Source organism: Spinacia oleracea, chromosome 1 (assembly GCF_020520425.1).
Source record: "Spinacia oleracea cultivar Varoflay chromosome 1, BTI_SOV_V1, whole genome shotgun sequence".
In the NCBI taxonomy this organism is placed as follows: domain Eukaryota; kingdom Viridiplantae; phylum Streptophyta; class Magnoliopsida; order Caryophyllales; family Amaranthaceae; genus Spinacia; species Spinacia oleracea.
The window spans coordinates 130,221,522-130,240,483 of NC_079487.1; the positions used below are offsets into that span (position 1 = coordinate 130,221,522).

The 18,962-nt window shown below is 35.9% G+C and overlaps 2 protein-coding genes across 2 annotated transcripts; both read left to right on the forward strand.

Annotated features, from left to right (window-relative positions):
- The first annotated feature begins 3,388 nt into the window (after window positions 1–3,388).
- On the forward strand, window positions 3,389–8,458 carry LOC110803458 (uncharacterized). Its single transcript, XM_022008971.2, has 2 exons — window positions 3,389–4,055; window positions 6,813–8,458. Exons 1-2 carry the CDS (start codon window positions 3,763–3,765, stop codon window positions 8,230–8,232), a joined length of 1,713 nt encoding a protein of 570 aa, XP_021864663.1. The 5' UTR covers window positions 3,389–3,762; the 3' UTR covers window positions 8,233–8,458.
- A 4,116-nt stretch (window positions 8,459–12,574) lies between these two features.
- On the forward strand, window positions 12,575–18,785 carry LOC110803467 (oleoyl-acyl carrier protein thioesterase 1, chloroplastic). The gene is made up of 7 exons (XM_022008985.2): window positions 12,575–13,361; window positions 15,256–15,389; window positions 15,466–15,579; window positions 16,140–16,235; window positions 17,719–17,806; window positions 17,922–17,990; window positions 18,275–18,785. The coding sequence occupies exons 1-7, from the start codon at window positions 13,026–13,028 to the stop codon at window positions 18,551–18,553; spliced, it is 1,116 nt and encodes a 371-aa protein (XP_021864677.1). The 5' UTR covers window positions 12,575–13,025; the 3' UTR covers window positions 18,554–18,785.
- Window positions 18,786–18,962: the final 177 nt, after the last annotated feature.

Here is an 18,962-nt window from a genome sequence, read left to right on the forward strand (position 1 = left end):
AAGACACAACTTCTTCATGGGCGTGCGCACGAGAAAAAAAACAAAATTTAATCTACACGAATCCACATAGTTGTGACCGTAAACTAGCTGATTTATAATGTTCAACGTAAGTACGTGACCTATTAACATGCCTATATCTATACGAATTTGAGGCTATAGTTGGTAATTTCAATTTGGAAACATATTGTAATACACATCTTCGAGGTGGGTCTTGTTACACATCTCAAAATTACCTTTAATAATGTCCACTATTTTACTCCCTTTCCTAATCCGAACTATTAAAGGCTCAACAATCAAATTAGTGACGGATCCAACATTTTTATATTAGGTGAGCCGAAAGCTAAATTTTTTTATATTAGGTGAGTCGAAAGCTAATTTTCTAGTTTTCTTCAAAAAAAAGTTACAACAAACGTACTATAAACTAGATCTATATTTTGTTATCAAAAGAAAACTAATTTTATATTTTGAGACTGAGGCAGAGTTATGATTAAATAATTGCATTCATTTGACATCAATTAATCCATAAATTTCCTTTAAATATCAATATATAATGCCTTATTAGGTAGTTAAAATGAGAAAGATAACATGTGAGTTCAATGCAATTACCAGTTTTAGAGATATTTTTACATATGTCAATTTATGTACCTATATAATTAATATATATACAATATTTGTATAATATATGTATAATATATGTGCAATATATGTATTAAAAAAACTATAGGTTTGAACCTTCTACTTCAATGCAAGTTGTTAGATCTTTAATGCGCAAATATTATATGTAACACTACTACATACTACGTATGTAAGTTTTTATTTGATGTTAATATGCTTGTATTGATTAATTATAGGGGAGTAGTTAAATATACTCTGACAATGGTGGGTTCGGAACTAGCTTCGGCGGCTTCAGTAACTGCAATATCAAACCTATTTCCGGCGATGACATTCATCATAGCCGTCATTCTCAGGTACATTTTGTTGAAGCAGTTAGAAATTTAATTAACTCTACTTTTCAACAATTGATGCAATTTCAAATACTTTTATGGAAATTAAAGAAGTGCCAAATACATTGGTTTGAATTAGAAATTTTTGTCTAATTACCCACTTCTCATATTAGTCTTATTGATAAAAATTACACCGGCTGAAATTGGAATTTTTAAAATTTCATATTAGTTGATACGGTAGAAATTAGAAAATTTGGTTTAAATAAATCAGACCTAGTTGATTATAGGTCAGGTCGTACTTGATGCAAAAATATTGTCGGTTTCTGGACGGGCCTAAGGTTTATGCCTGGGCCGAAAACTTGTTTCTAAATCGAAAAATCCCTCTATTTTGGACACAAGTAGCGCACTGTTTAGAAAATTTTAGAAGTTTGGACAAATTTATAAATTTTTTGTTTCTGGCTACCCCCAAAGCCCCAATTTTTTTAACCAAAACAAAAAATTATGCCCAAACTGAGTAAACTGGCCAAGCAGACTTCCCTAGATTATGAGGTTTATTTAATTCATTTTTTTTGGCATTAAGATGATCCCTAAAATAGGAGGTTTATTTAATTTTCATATTTTTTTTAATTAGGAGGGAGACTTTCGACCTACATACTCGGGGAGGAAAAGCCAAGGTAATAGGCATAATCATGGCCATTGTCGAGTCAATTATCCCTGGGCTTTATAAGGGAGTAGTTATTTTCCTGCCTCACACTTCCCTGCAAGCTCTCAAGATCGATTTACTCCACCCCGAGGGAGTACCATTCTAGGGGCGCCATGAGATATTAGGCATACTTGCTGCGCTTGGGAGCTGTATTTTTCCGCAGCATCAGTCCTAATTTAGATATACATTATACGGAGTATATATGTACTTATTAAGTTAATTATGGCATTTTTTCTAGGATAAACACTTATGTATTTTCTCTTTGTATATTTTGTAAGGACAAGTTGTTGTAGATGTCTCCGAACCCTCCCAGAGTGAGTGGATTAACAGAAGGAATGGGAGCTGTGCAGTGTGTAATTTTTGCCGCTGTTACGGAGCGGAAGTCTTATCGTTGGGTGTTGTACTTCAACATTCAGGGAGCGATGTTATGCTATATGATAAGATATTGCCTTTTTTTTAAAAAAATAAATAAAAATTCTACGAAATATATAGATAAAAAATGTGGGGTCTAATACTCTAATTAACGAATTCAATTTGTAGACAACCATTTCTTCCGGTCTATTGACCGTCCTTACTAATTGGTGTATTGAACAAAATGGCGCTTTTTACGTATCTGTTTTTCGCCCAATTACTCTCATTATGGTAATTGTGGTTACCCCATTTTTTGTAAATGAGCCACTTCATGTAGGAATGGGAGTTCAGACTCCAGCCTGATACTCACCAACTTAGAGGTACTCCTTTCTCCACCATTTCCCACTCCTCCACCCCTCCAATCATCTCTCCACCCATCACGGTGAGATGGTTTCCGCCCCCCATGGGCGCCTTTAAACTCAATTTCGACGGGTCATGTAAATCTTTTTTAGAAGCAACATGTATCATCATCAGAACATCAATGGCAAAACTATTTCAACAGTTTCTTTCAACCTAGGAAACACTAGCTCAAGTTTTTATGGCAGAAGTTATGACGCTACATAAAGGTCTTCAAGAAGCCCTCCGACTCAACATCAAAGAACTCCACATCGAAGGTGACAATCTTCTTGTTATTAATAGGGAACTCCACAAGCTCGTTTGGTATGAGAAGGGGATAGAGATAGGGACAAAGATAGGTATAAGGATAGGGAATTCATTAATTTTATCCTTATCTCTTGTTTGGCATGATATGGGAAATGTGTTGGGAATTGTTGGATAGAATAGAAAACAAAATAATAAACTTACAATAATACCCTTCTAATTGTATATTTGTTCTTTTTATGGAGGATATAATTGTCTTTTCATAATTAAATGAGAAATCCTCATTCTTATACCTGCCCCCTAGGTACAAGATTAGTGGGATAAGGAGACATTTAATCCTTATCCATATCCATATCCCTTATAAATTGCCAATTCCTTATAAACAAATAATGGATAGTAGTAAGTAGGGATAAGAAATCCTTATCCCTCATCTTTATCCCTCTAAACAAACGAGTCGTCAAGGGGATTTGGAAAATCCCTTGAAAGCTTCAAAATATTGTCCATGATATCAAGATTCTTCTCCAACAGTTCCAAACCTTTTATATTCATCATGTCTATAGACAAGCAAATAGAGTTGTTGACTGAACAATGTCGGTCATCCTATTATAAATCCTATGTATACCACCCCTAGCCCCCAATTAGATTTTATTGTAAACAGCGACCACTTAGGTTAATGAGGTTAGTTCACTTAATTTACTTGTCCTGTACGGAGTACTCCGTAGTTCATAGCACGTCTTTCTCTTCAGTTCTCACGTTGGTTCCTTTCACTTTCACTATCCCTCTCCCAGTTCCCTTTCTTGAATCTTCTCTTCTGCAATTTTTGGCCAAAAAAAAAATGAAAAAGAAAGTCTCAAAATTGTCTACAGTAAACATTCCATAAAATATTCCACTCTGCTGCTCTTTATTCTGATAATTTCTCCTTTCTCTCTCTTTCCATTTAAAAATCCAACCTGTCTGAAAACTTCAAATCTTCCCCCAGAAAAATTGATGAACAACCCATTTCTCAAAATGCCCCAAATTCTTTGGATCTAACCCTTAATTTTAAAGGCTACCTCACATTGTACTCAAAAACCTCATTCCAATTTGTAGAGTAGAAGGTGGAAAATGAGAGTGCTGAGTGAATCTTGGTGTTTTTGCAATGGTGGGGGCAAGTCTGAAAGACTCAAAGCTTCTATTTTTACTACTAAAAGCTCAGCAATGGCGAAACTTTCAACTTCCTCCGCCTCTTCCGCCTCCGCTAGCTCCGTCGGTGGCGGCGGAGAAGCTTCTGGAACTGGGTTTTTGATTCACAGGAATCTCCTTCTGACCACCCATGGAAATCTTCCTTCTGTTAATGTTGCTGAGTCTGCTGAGATCCGGCTTCAAAATGGTGTTCCTGCCACTCTTGTTCCTCACAGGTGAAGCTTCTTGTCATGTTAATACCTTTTCTTTTTGTCTTTTTAGTGATTTTGTTGGAAAATTGATGTTAATTTTTCTAGGTTTTGTTGATGGAATGCAATTTAGTAATGTCAGAAGTAATTTATTCTCTAATGGGGGTTATAAGTTTGGAAATTTGACTGTGAATGTATCAGATTTGAAGTTATATTCACTATTTAGTTCTATGCTTTTCTGAGAACTTCTATTAATTAATTAGGATATGATGAAGTTGACAGTTAAAACATGAGAAAGTTGAAAGTAATAGTAAAAAGAAGTGATGATTTGGTGTTGTAAATGATATGCAAACTTGTAGACCCCCTCCCTTTTTTGTTTCTCAATAAAGTTTGTGATTATAAGTCATATTCTATGGTCTTTATTAGATTGCAATTTGAATAATTGGTTGCTTTTATTCAAGTTTGAATATGAATCAAAATAGAAACTTTTGCTTTGTGATTCGAAATTTCGACTTTAAGGGTGATGAAACAGACGGAGATCACATATTGTGAAGCAATAATCTACAGTGGTAGAATCTTGTGCTGTGAGATTTGAAAATTGTCAATTAAGAGTTATGTTCGTTACCTTTTTCTTCTATTCAATCGTGTTAGCAGCGTAGGATTATCGGATGCTAAGATAAGAACTAGGGTGGTAAACTATGATGCCAAATCAACAAAAGAAAAGATTCTATTTTTAGGGCCCATGCCCATCAGTTGTGTGGAAGTATATAAGAATAATCTGACATACAGTCTACAAAAGTCCTTGTTGGTCATATGTCATGACAGGCTGTACAATGTGAAGTGCTAGAGCATGTGATATACTGTGATAGTGTGGTGACATATTTGACATGTACTGGATGGATTTTCAGTTGGTACACCAGGTGTATAATAGACAAAATGAGAAATCTAGTCTGATGAACAGGTATCAGGTTTGCATTCAACCAGCTTAGGGCAGGGTTCCTCTGCAATGATTAACAAAGGGAAGAGGATAAAGGAGAAATTTAGTTGTATTAATTACTAAGATTGATTCACTGATATGCTACTTTAGCGAATAGCGATTGACATTGTGACACTGGCATGAATAGGATAGTTGATTGTGAAAAATTATTGTTTTCAAGACATAAAAGGTATGACATGTGGTGAAAATGACCTAAAGAAGATTCTGCTGGTTTAGGATGCATAATTATTGCTGGTGTTTGATGAGCTGTGGAGTTGCTTCTAATGTATTATGATCTTTGTTGAGGTCGATATTGAACTCGCGTTTGGATAAATACATAGTCATGAAAGAACCGAAGAAACTTTACTGCCCTGGAGATTTAGTAGATATGTTGAAGAATAAGCTAGTGTTGGAGTTTCTCATTTGACTTAGCTGGAATAGTTGGTTATATGTACAAATGGGCCTCAATGCAGGAGAAGATATGGTTGGTTCAGCTTAACTGGGATGATCCTGCGATAGTAAGGCGGCTGGATTAATTCTCGTTACTGTTGTGCCTGGTTGTAGAGGTTCTGAGAAATGTTATTGTGAGGCTAAGTTAGGCATATGCTTATTGGAGGCAAGTCTAGACAGTATTGACAGATAGAGTGTGCTTTTCAGTTTTTTTGTGGAGGTTTTATTAAGCAGACCTTATCATCTGCCTGTAAGGTTAATTTATTTTGGGAATAGAATTCAGGTCTTCTTATTGGGTTGGAAGCCTTGATTCTCGATTCCCATTAAGGTATGGCTTGCTTGGGCCTTTTATTTTCGTGGAATACAGAGTTGGAAATCGATTTTTAAGTCCCAAAATGTCACTTTTCAGGTTTGGTTGGTTGGATTTGGAATAAAAGAGGGATGGGATTGTGACTAAAATGTCTTATTATGAAATGACCAAGGTGCCATTAATGGAAAAGAGGAGGGAGGTTATTAGTGGAGGTTGTATTAGTAAATTTGTTATTTTACCAACTTATTTCATAACAAACCAAACAAAATAATGGAGTTTTTCACATAAGTCACAACTCCTAGTGCCGTTTACCAATCACCCTGTGTATGGCAGTATAAGTGTTCTAACAGTGTACGGTTTCTTGCTTGGGAAGTGTCATTATTGGCAATTTTTTCCTGAGTGCTCAAAAGGAGTAGTAAGTTTGTTATTCTTTGCAAGAGGGGGCATTAAGTTTTATGCAAATAACCAATTGAATGAAAATCTGAATTCTAAGCATGAACTTACTCTGGGAAGACATACAAGATTCTTCCACAGAATGAGTTTATTTTTTTTATTCCACGGAATTTCTAATGAACTAGTGGAATTACCGGTGAAATTAAATAAGAAAAAGTATAATAGGATCTCCATTTAGTGATTTAGTGTCTGTGTCTTGAAGAATACGGAGTCAGTAACTGATACTGGAGTACAATGTAGAAGACACTATTCACATGACAGGGAAAGAAAGATCAAACAGTGAAATGCAGGTTAATTCTTTCGATTTGTTTCATGCTGTTATTGGAAAACTGCTTAAGAGAGTACTCGTTTATTAGTTGTAGGGTAAGTCCTGGATTAGGAGTTACAATTTAGAAAGTAATGAATCAATGTACTGTTTGTTGATTCTTAGCAGAATTTTTATTTAAAAAGTTGTCGTCTTCTCAATTATCTGATATGTATGTGATTGCCTTGTTTAGTTAATCTGCCTATTTGGTTGACTATTGAAAACAGGGCAGAAGAAACTGCCATCTGCCTTATTATCTGATCCTTCTGGAATTTCCATTACTGCTCTCAGGTTTTTTATCACCAGTTCTGTGCTTGATCTTACTATCGTGGGCTTGGATACAAATGAAGGAGATTCAGTTGCACATGGTCAGCAACCTCACTTCAAAATTTGTTCTAAACTAAACCTCGAATTAGGCAACATTGTATTTCTTCTAGGGCATGCAGAGAAAAAACAGCTGTTAATTGGCGAAGGGAAAGTGGTGATAGCTACAGATAATCTCATAAAACTATCAACAGAAGGCTTTACTTGGAGCCCTGGATCTGCCGGTTTTGATTCGCAAGGTAATCTTGCATTTATGATCTGTGATCCAATGAAGCTAGCCACTTCACCAAACACCAAATCTTGTTCAACTTCTTCATCTTCTTCAGCATCTTGGAAGAAGGATCTTCCAATGCAATTTGGCATCCCGATGCCCATTATCTATGACTGGTTAAATCAGCATTGGGAAGGCAGCCTCGATGACCTCAGCAAACCGAAATTACCGCTGATGCGGTTGGTGTCAGCCGGCCATAGAAGTGAGCATTCTTGTGCTTCTTTTACAATGAGGCAAGTTTTCAAGGCAACTGATGAAATTGAGGGAGCCACGTCATCATCAAATACCGTGTCAAAACCTAGAGACCAACCTGGACAAGGGTGTCCTGCAGCTGGACTCACCGGAGAGGACGACAAAGCACATGGTAGCACAACTCACCTTCAGGGAATTCCAACCCCTGAAATCTATGAATCACCAAAGGTAACTGCAAACCCTGTGAAGAAGAACGAAACTACGCAAATACAAATACAACTCTTGGATATCAATTTCCCTCCAAGGGTATTCAAACCCCCATCAACCCGACCTTCGAAGGAACTTCTTCCAGGTTCAGGTGAGAATTGTGTGAATGAAGCTCCTTTATTAAGTTCAAACAAAGAGGAAAGAGAGGAAGCAAAGCAAAGGAAAGATAACGAGGCAGCTTTAATGGAGGAAACTGGCTCAACTGGTTCAGTAGGTGATGCACAGAGCGAGGTGCAGTCTAGTTGTTCACCAGTTGTAGCAGTATCAGGAGTTAGAGATGCAGAAAGCAGTGATGAAGAGACATTGTATTCAGCAGAAACTGCTGAAAGCAGAAACTATAATAGCCCTAGGGAAGGGAAGTTCCAGCCTGTTGGGAGGAGTCAAAGTTGTGTGAGTTACAATAGGTGGGGCCCAGTTCACCGGAATCCGGTGGCTCGAAGGACATCATTAGAGAAACAGAGGAGTTTTATGCAGCCGAGAAAGACTTACTCACAAGGAGCTCCATCTCATAAGACAATGGACTATTTCAGTCCTACAGTGTCTTCTGTCATGAAGAAGCGGAACAACGAGCAGCAGCAGCAGCGTCAGCCGCCACCACAACAACCAATCAAGCCACGGCCAACTGCAGTAAATTCTTCGCCTAGGTGGAATTTTTGATGTACCTACAAAATTGTGAAATGTAGAAGATTAAAAAGATATAATCCTATAAAGTTATAACCCTTCTGTTGTGGTACATGGAAAGTGAGTCAGCTTGGTTCAATTGTTTCCATTTTCTTACACTGTAAGTTGTAACTAATTAATTTGTTGTGACCACCATTTTAGACAGGCACCTCTTAATTAATAATAAGAAAAATATGAGAAATGTTGTATGAAATGCTTCAAATACAGCTCTAGCATGCCTCGTCATCAACTAAACTAGCTGGCATTAGGATAAGAGATGAACATGAGTCAATAAGTAAGTACCTCATTCGGCTACTGGTGGCGGATCTTAAACCGATTTATGAGGAGGGCCAGTAGAAAAATTTATACTCCGTAATATGTACGCTAAAAGTTTAGGGGGACAACTAAAATACACTATGGAAATTTTTGTTCGAGGTGTCGGGCCCACTCAGACCATGAAGAAGATCCGCCCCTAGATCCTATCCATGAGTTCGGAGATTCAATACTAACCCCGCTCCGCTCTCTTAGGCACGGTGAGCTGGCGTAAAACGTCAAAGCCTGGGTCATAAGCCAGACCTGGTGTAAAACGCAGGCCAGCGGCGTTTCACGCCGGGCACCGGGAGTGAGTCTTGCTGTCACGACGTTACGCCAGCTGTTTGGAGGACTTTGTTGCCAAAATATTTTCAAAATAAGGACATGTATTGATAAATAGCGTTGTGTCAACTAATGTTGTGCAGATATGAGATACCTAATATTGTAGTTTTCATTAACACCACAAAAAATATGGCTCTACTATAGACACAAGCATGTAAGCTGGGCTGCAGAAAAGCTGAAATTCTTTATCCACTTGTTATACATGTAAAGCTGGGTGGTCCATTTTACCTGTGTTTGAATCTGGGCATATACTAATAATAACAATAATGAAATTAAACAGTGTTTTTATGTCACACTTTACTACCAAGATTTGGATAGATCTGGACAACATGCACAGAATCTCGGTGTGGGGTTACTGGGGCCTGATTTGGTTTAGAATTTAGGAAATACAGTTGAATTTCCACTCTTTCTACTAAGAGCATCTCCAATGGTTGTAGCTAGGGACTAGCTTGAAATTTATAAAAGTTTCAAGCTAATAGCTAGACCATTGGAGTGAAAATAACAAATTAGCTTTGCCAAGCAAATTAGCTTAAACAAGCTAATTTGCTTGACAACTAGCTCTCAAAATTGCCAAATAATTAATTGACAAGTGGACAAGTGGAATAAATTTAAATAACAAGCTAGTTGCTAGCCATTGGGGCACAAATTAGCTAGACAATAAAATAGCTTGAAATCTTATGTGGCATAATAAGCTAATTGTCAAATTAGCTTACCATTGTGAATGCTCTAAGATGGTAAGAAAAATGTTAATATAGTGATTAAGTTTGATATTCTTGAGGCTGGGGTTTGATTATCCTCAAATTCATCTTTAAGGTCATGCATTAGCTTCATGAAAAACAAGTATGTAGTGAGACTGTGAGAGTATGTTGGCTTAGTATCACGATAGTGTTTTAATACTGGATTGTGCACCGCGCTCATGCCTATCTGGCGGGAAGGCTGCTAGGCTTGTGTAAAAAGGGTCTCTTGGCTCGTTGAAGTACGAGCGTAACATTTAATTCTTAGAACTGGCATGTACTCTTGCCTGAAGATTGGCACGGGGCCTTGTGTGCGCACGACAGGTACAAGCGAATCTGATGACGAAAGAGTAAAACAATGATTAATCCCCTAGCCCTACATTGTTCCAATTAAGGGTAAAGACTGATCAATGATCATTTTTCATTCCCGAGTTTGGGATTTGAACCCTTAACCAATTGGTTAAGAACAAAGTGAGCAACCACTATACTAAGACCAACTTGACTACTTGTCGATATTATTATAATTGTACTAGAAATAAAGATATGTACTCCGTATGTTTGATTATTGGGTTGTAGCACAATTTCCTTCCTCCACACACCTACTTTGACACAACAAAATAGGCATTAGTATTAGTTATGAATTTGAATCATGTAAAGTTATAATAATGGGGTCATAAGTCAGAGACAACCACAAGAAAAGAAGGAAAATCTTGAACACAAAGTTTGGCAAGACAGATGCAACATTAGGTCAGGTAGAGTTGAGATGATTTTCAATTAGTAGTTACAAGTTTTTGATGGATTATGAACCAACTGGCCAATGTCAACGTCCAACACTCTTAGCAAGTAACACTCTTAGCAAGTAACAACTTTTGCCGCTTTAACCTCATTTTATGGTGGTGATCATGATTTTGTACGCTAACACACACTGGCGGATCCAGAATAACATAGTAGTGAGTGCAAAATATTTTTTATTTATTTTAGTGGGTGCAAATTGTAAAATTGTATAAGAAAAACAGGAAAAGGCTACATGTACACGTAGTGTACAAGATTTTTCTGTACAACATCATTACTTTGTTGACACATCATCAAACCCACTAAAAATTGAGAATGAAAGACAATAAATATGTCATTCCAACCAATAGAAAAGCATGGTGTACAAGATATCTTGTACACTAGGTGTACATGTAGTAAGATCCAGAAAAACTACAAATTTTCTGATTTTATAGCAAAATTTTCCAAAAAACTATATTCAAGTGGGGTCAAATTAAATGACCCATATCTTGAACATTGGCTCCGCCCCTGCTAACCCAACATAATACCGGGTTATTCAAAAGCTTTGCATAACTGAAACTATTAAAACAAGCATTACTAGCTCTTACAAACTACTCTAAGCACAAAACATTAGAAATTGGAAAGGTAGTAAGCACCAACACTTGATTTGTCGACCCTTGACTGTTTAAGCCTCAATGTCCACTACAGTCTACAACATCGAGATTTAAGCGCGTTTAAGCATATGATAGTAACAATACATATGATACGATACCATTGCTTTACTTTAGAAGGAACTAATGTACCAATTAAAAGGGCACCTCTAGAAACTCCAGAAACAAAAGTACGAAATATATGATATGCAAATTAAATCCAGTGATTTACATGTATCACATACCGAATAACAAAAAAAATAAGCTTTATTCATAAGGAAACTAATTTTAGACATGTGCCCATTATGTACCATTGTACCGCATTAATTGTGCAATTATCATTTAAGGCAATTTAGGAATGGAGGCATTCATTTGTAGACCCCTATGACCCTATCCAACACCCAAATGAATAAAAATATTTATTAGTGATTTACCTGTTGACGTGGATGATAGATTGAAAATTATGTTAAAATGATACTTTTATAAACTTTTATGTGCTTAAGCATTTCTACGGAAAAACCTTTTGTCTTTTAAATTTCTTATATAAAGCAAGTCATATAAACAAACTAGTTTAGACTTTTAAAGTTTAGAAATATGGTAATATGACTCCCAAAATATTTGGATTGAATCTTGTCTACATCGATTTCGGTTGTAGCTTCATCTACAGCACAAACGACAAACCATTAGTGTAACCATTTATTTCCACTAGATAAATCAACAATTTTTTTTCCTGAAACTGAAAAAATTAATAGCTATACTCTCATATCAAACCGTATGACGCTTATAAATTGTCAAACTATGTTCAGTAGTATTGAAGATGGGTAGGCGGTGGGATGACGTGGCATGTGATATGACATTTTATCGACCTTGTTAATTTGCAATTGGTTGTTGGTTATCGGTTGTTGCTAGTTCGGTTGGGTTGTTTGACTAATTGTTTGTATTTACTTTTTTATTGGATGTTTGACTTTTTATTTGTTTAAAAAATATGTTTGGTAAAATCTGCTATTGGATGTTATTAACAACTTCGAAAGCCAAAAGCTGGTTACAATAGTTGTTAGCTAGTTGTATTAGTTGGTTTGACTAGATGATTACATTAGCTGGTTTGCCTAACAAGTTAAATTTAACTGTGTAAATAGTTGTTAGTTTGTCAGTAGTTGTTTCAGTTGTAAAATAACAAATTAGCTAAAAGCTCTTTGACAATGATCCTATTATGAGCTTTTTGAAAAAGATTTTTTCGAACGTAAAAAGTTATTTCAAACCGTTTCTAACCAAACCCCTTAATAGCTTTTTCAAAATGCTCAACAAGCTAATTTACATCAAAAAAGTTTTATTTGCTTCAAAAACTTCTTAAAAAACAAGCCCATTATTTTATGTGGCCATTTGACCAATTGAAAAGGCCCATGAAAAATCATTTACTTGACAAAGTAATTAAATATCGGATAGCCTTTTACAAAATATTAATGATTAAAATTTTGAGTAATTTATTATCCGTAAGTTTTGGAAATTGATTTGGCGTATTCACTATGATAACATAATTCTTTGTATCTACTCACAAAATTATTGTGCAAAGTCAGTTTGCCAAAAGTTTTACTCAACTTTCATACTTTATTTTTTAACTCAAAGACTAATTTCCATCACATGTGTAAAACTAAAAAAATAAAGAGACTATAGCTCCAAAATTTATGGGAACAGAACAAGTGGAGTTGTCTCACCTGCAATTTTTAATTTTAGCTTTTTTGGAAATCACCTGCAACAGTTTTAGTTGTAGTGGCTGCTGCATCTTCATCTAACATTTTTTTTTCTTTAAAAAAATAAAAACCAGAAATTTCTTACAATTTCTCTTCGGTTTTATCGAACTCTGAAAAACTCCTAAAACCCACATTCATATTCAGTCAGAGATTTCCATAAACACAAAACACCAATAACACCAAAAGGTTGGAGAGAGAGAAAAACCCATCAAAATCAAAGATCGAAAAACACGATGTTGAATTCATCATGCAACGTCGTAACAGACAATATTCAATCTTTAACTCAATGCAGTTTCTGGGCATCTCCCAAAATCCCCCCAAACTTGAATCGTCCACGAAACGTTTCTTTTTCGTGCTCCAAACGACCCGATCTCTCCGTGTCAGTTTCAACGACGACTAACAATAGGGTTACCCAAAGCGGATCGGATTCGTTCGGGTTGGCGGACCGGCTCCGGTTGGGTAGCTTGACGGAAGATGGGTTTTCTTACAAGGAGAACTTTATTGTGAGGAGTTATGAGGTTGGGATTAATAAGACTGCTACGGTTGAAACTATTGCCAATCTATTACAGGTTCTTTCACTTTCTCTCTCTTAACTCTGTTTTTTGTTGAATTTTATGTCAAGTGTTGATTTTGTGGGGTGATTGGTGATTTGGTAGCAATGGGTTTGATTAATTGGCTTTCTAGTGGTAATTTGATGAATTTAGAATAATGTGTTCGGTTAAGTATTGGTTTTTGAGTGGCAATTGGTGAATTTGCAACTGTGGTTAATGTTTGATTAAGTTTTGGATTTTGAGTGGTTAATTAGTGAATTTGGATCAATGGGTTTGATAAATAAAGTTGGGTTTTTTTTAGTGATAATTGGTGTATTTTGCATAATGGGTGAATTCTGAGTAATGGGTTTGATGAAGTTTTGGTTTTTGAGTAGTAATTTGGTGAATGAATAATGGGTTGAATGTTTGATTAAGTATTTGTTTCGGCGTAGTAAACTGTGTTAATTTGGATTAATGAGTTTGACTAAGTCTTGGTTTCTGAGTGATAAGTTGCTTAATTTTGATTAATGACTTGATTAAACTTTATTTTCAAGTAGTAATTTGGTGAACTTAGCATAATGGGTTTGACTAGTTTTAGTTTTTGAGTGATGGATTTGTGAATTTGGACTAAGGTCTGATGAAGTTTTGGTTTTGGAGTGGTAATGGGTGAAACTAGGTTAATGGGTTTGTTTTGAGTTTGTTTTTTGAGTGTTGATTGGTAAATTTGGATAACCAGGTGATGAAATTCTGTAATTAAGTGTTATGGTTTTGTAGGGGGTCTGTTACTTGATGAAAAGTTTCCGATTTTTTGGGAACTTTCAGGATTTATAGATATTGTAAATTTGTAATTCTGTAATACGAAGTATTTAACGGAGTACTAATATTTTGGAGCAGCCTACTTGATTTATAATATACGAAGTATATAAAAACAATTTTGTGCAATTTACTTGAGCCTTGAGGACTTCAGTGTGGCATATTCTTGGGAGGAGATAGTAGCTGTGCTAGAGTTTTGGTGACGTATAAAATAAGCTTTGAATTTTTTTCAGTGTGTACTTATCTAGTTAATATGGAGTACTTGACAATTTAATACTGGCATTTGAAGGAGTGATCTGCATAAAACGTGTGCATGGCTGTGATTGTGAATTTGTGATTATGGTTCACAGAAGCATGTAAACAACTTTTTGATGGTTGTTACCCTGAGGTTATGGGCATTCCATTGAAAATTTACTTTTGAGGAATATATGACAAATTTCGCAGTCAATCAAAATTTGTCCATAACATTTGTAAAAGCCAAATTTCAAGTTACGAGTTTAGACTTTAGAGTTTAGACTCCTCCTTTGTATAAATGTATTTGAAGTTTTAGTTGTTTATGATAGTGTTCTTTTTACTTTATTTTACTTACATTATCTTATTATTATTCTTGACTTATCCCTTCAATACATATTATACTTAGAACTTATCTTATCTAAACTTATTAAACCTGAAATAAGTGAAAATAAGGTGTGGAGAATAGAACCGTCCTAAAGTTATATTATTTGAACTTGATAGGCTTGAACTTATCTTATCTAATATTTTCTTAACTTGTTAGCCTAAAATGATCTTATATGAACTTGTGTTACCTGAACTAATTTGAATGTTGTAGACCCGAAATAAGGGGAGGAGAACAGAGCCTACGAAACAGAGTCTCCTAGTTCCTGCAATTCTCATTGGATCAATTGCCACTAACTACTTCTATTTCTAATGTGCTTCCATGTTTCCATGTCATCTTCCGGTGTTCTATTTTATGCATAGATACGAGCCTTGGTATCAATCTGAAAGAATTATTTAATTGCATATTGACATGAAAGAGATTCTTTCTTTTATAGTAACCTTGTTTAGGAAAATACTGTACTCTTTTACTATTCTGATGATACAAGTGGACTCTGTGATGTAGGAAGTGGGGTGCAACCATGCCCAAAGTGTTGGATTCTCAACAGATGGATTTGCAACAACTCCCACCATGAGAGAGCTTCATCTCATATGGGTGACTGCACGCATGCATATTGAGATATACCGATACCCAGCTTGGTATGTTTACTTTTCCTATTGTCAAGGAGGTTTTACTGTTCATGTTTGTCATTGCTGTGTCTTTTGTTTGGTGCAGGGGTGGTGTGGTTGAGATAGAGACATGGTGCCAACCAGAAGGAAAAATTGGGACAAGACGTGATTTCATTCTCAAGGACTATGCAACTGGTGAAGTTATTGGAAGAGCTACAAGGTAGTTTTCAGTCATCAGCCTTATTTCTTCTCATTTCTCTGAAGTGTGGTAGATAACCTCTGTATGGTTGGTTTTCTTGCTGAAATACGTACAGTGCAGGTTGAAATTACTTCAGTATTCCCCTTACTCTAAGCCCTAAACCCTGAAAAAATTGAAGGAAATATTTTACCATAGACGTGTTTTGAAAAATTAGCTTTTCTTCTACTATGTTGTTGCAATCAGATGATAATTTATCCAGAAGTTGATTCAGAAGATCCATGGGAATGCTAGATTTCTCTTGAGTATTTACGGAGTGGGTGGGGAGATCGGGAAAGAGTTAAATCCTAGATTTTCTACTGGGGTAGGACTTTTGTCTGGTACCAGATAATGTTAGGCTTTTGGAAGACCAACCTCTCCATCCTATCTTTAAAAAAAAAAGGAGAAGAGCCTCTGAATTATTTTTGATAGTTCAAGCTAGTGACTCGAAACCCTTTCTATTTGGTGCAGTAAAAAATCCCCACAATACTTTGAATTGATATATGTTGAAGATGGCTGGTAACCTGCTATATTTTTCATTGCAGTAAGTGGGTGATGATGAACATGGATACAAGAAAGTTGGAGAGAGTTACTCCTCAAATTAGCGAGGAATATACAATTCATTGTCCAAAACAGCTTCGGTAAGCACCTTAACAAATATGCTTGTACATCTTTTAGATTGTGATAGAAGACTGAAGACTGCAGAATAATATGATACATCCTATGTTACTTTGACTCGAGTACTTGGTGGAACACGAGTATGTGTGTAAATGTCTAAGCCGACTATTTTGTGAATTTCCATGATTTTGCCCAAAATGAAGTGTTGAAACGTCCATACTCGTGTGACGAAGAACCGGCACAGGTACTTGAGGTGAAATGAAGAATCTGAGTAACGTGGGATGTATCTTATTTGTAGTCTTCACCATGCTTCCTTTTTACAGTCCTGTATTTGTAGTTTAATAGCTGGTTTAAAGCTCGTTGTCACTTTTATGAACTCTTTCACCAAGAATATACTACGTATCTTCTAAGCTAGTTCATTTTAAGGTCTGTGTTACTCCACTTGATGATAAGGATCTTGGAATGGGTGTGAATCCAATATTCTCTTTTACACTCTGCCATTACAAGGAACTTTTATCTCTTGTATGATCTGATTCAAAGTTTTCTGAGCGAAATCATATTTCAAGTAATAAGGATAATGCTGTGGTATTTTGTATTTGAAAAAGTGAAATCTTTGGGAAATGAATAGTAGGTTGTCGTCTAATCAATTAATAAGGATAATGCTGTGGTATTTTGTATTTGAAAAAGTGAAATCTTTGGAAAGTGAATCGTTGGTTGTCGTCTAATGTGGGTTTCTATAAGATCATGTGTTAGAAAATCTTTAACTAAATATGGTTTGGATTTGGATTTGGATTTGGATTTTGAGTGATAAAAGATTAAAAGACATATACTCTAGATACATGCAAATGAAACAAAAGTAAAGTTGTGAAGTGGACAAATGCTCAATATACAAGGCTCTCATGGTTGTGTAAAAGACTACGAAAGTATAAGGTCTGCTGCAGTATTTTTGTGATGATTAGAGAGTAAACCGTTGGACCTTGCAAATTTACATAGTCATTTGTCCCTACTTGAGCTCTCATGGTTGGTTTGGGTCATTTGTCCATGTAAATGGCTCTAAGCTGTCTAACTTGGACAAAAATAGGTCATCTAATGATAAGACACCAGGGACATGTGTCATGTTGGAGATAAATATGTCTTCTCAGCTTCTTCCATTAAAACAGGATCCTGTATGCTTAGGGATTGTGTGCAACAGTTTCAGTAGCTGAGGGGAACAGGAATCCTCGTTCTTCATTCCTTTTTTACTTGGATACTTCAATTCTTCATTGTTGTAGGAACAAACCGAACACTTTAGGGATGCACACATCCGTTTCAGCAATTGGATCCTATACCTGGAATCCTTCTAAGTCAGTTCTCTGTAGCGTCCTCTTAGTGAACTAAGTGAGGTATTTAAGAGAAGATTTTGTGATGCCTCAATGTAATGGTTGCTTTCCGTATCTTTAAATTAGGATGATCATTTTCCCGTGATAATTTTCTTATAGCAACTTCTTCATGTTATGACATCTGTAGATTAGCATTTCCCGAGGAAAACAACAAAAGCTTGATGAAAATATCAAAGTTGCAAGATCCTGCTGAATATTCAAAACAAGGGCTAGTGGTAAGATTGTTCAACCATTGATTATAAACGCCTTATAAATGCATTATTTCTCTTTGTTTACATTTATATCTACTCTAACTAACATCGAACTCTTTCTGTGCCAATGTTAATACAGCCCAGAAGAGGTGACCTGGACATGAATCACCATGTGAATAATGTCACCTACATTGGCTGGACTCTGGAGGTGAGTTGAGGTCCTTTTATTGCGAGTTCTTTACAGACTCTCGTTTTCCATTATAGGTGGCTTTCTTTCTGTATACTGAAATGATATGCATGAACTCCGTCCATTTGGAATTAGTTGTCACATTGTTCCAACCTTCCTAAGTAATACTATGACATGATTTTACCCAAAAGAACATACTCGTAATAGTTAAGTCATATCTATCCTCTCGCATCACTAATGTATGGATCTTGTGTACAACAATTTGGTCAGATAATTTGAAATTAAGATGATTAATCTTTTTGCAGAGTACGCCTCAAGAACTTGTTGACACCCACGAGTTGCTAAGTATCACCTTGGACTACAGGCGAGAGTGTCAGAGTGATGATGTTGTAGATTCTCTTACAAGTCTGGAACCAAATAATGGAGCTGGATCCATCTTGCAGAATGGAACTAATGGAGCTCCCACATCAACTAGAGAAGACAATGACACTGTTCAGTTCTTGCATTTACTGAGATTATCCGCTGATGGGTTAGAAATCAACCGAGGACGCACTGAATGGAGAAGGAAACCTCTGAGGCAGTGATGATTTTTATGTTTCTTCTTGTTTCTGTTTCTGTTTGTTTTACTATACCACCACTAGTAATTGAGGTTGATTTTGCATTTTATATTATTTTGTTCTTTTTTTTGCTTTTGTTGCTTAAATCGTAGGTCAGAGTAAGAATATCACCTGTTATATTTGTATGTATGATTTGGTGCAATTTACAGTACCGCTTTGTTTGCTGCTATAAATCATAAACTTCAGTATTTTGTTTTAATCATTTGTTTCCTCAGCCAGCAGGCCAGCATAGATGCAGTCTTGCAAACATTTATTTTACATGTTTTGCCAATTTATTTAAGTGCAAATAAGCCTGATTAAATCTCGCCTTTTTTTCTTTTTTTTTTAATCAATGCATTGGTATTTCAATTGAGAGATGAATAACATTGCATCGATA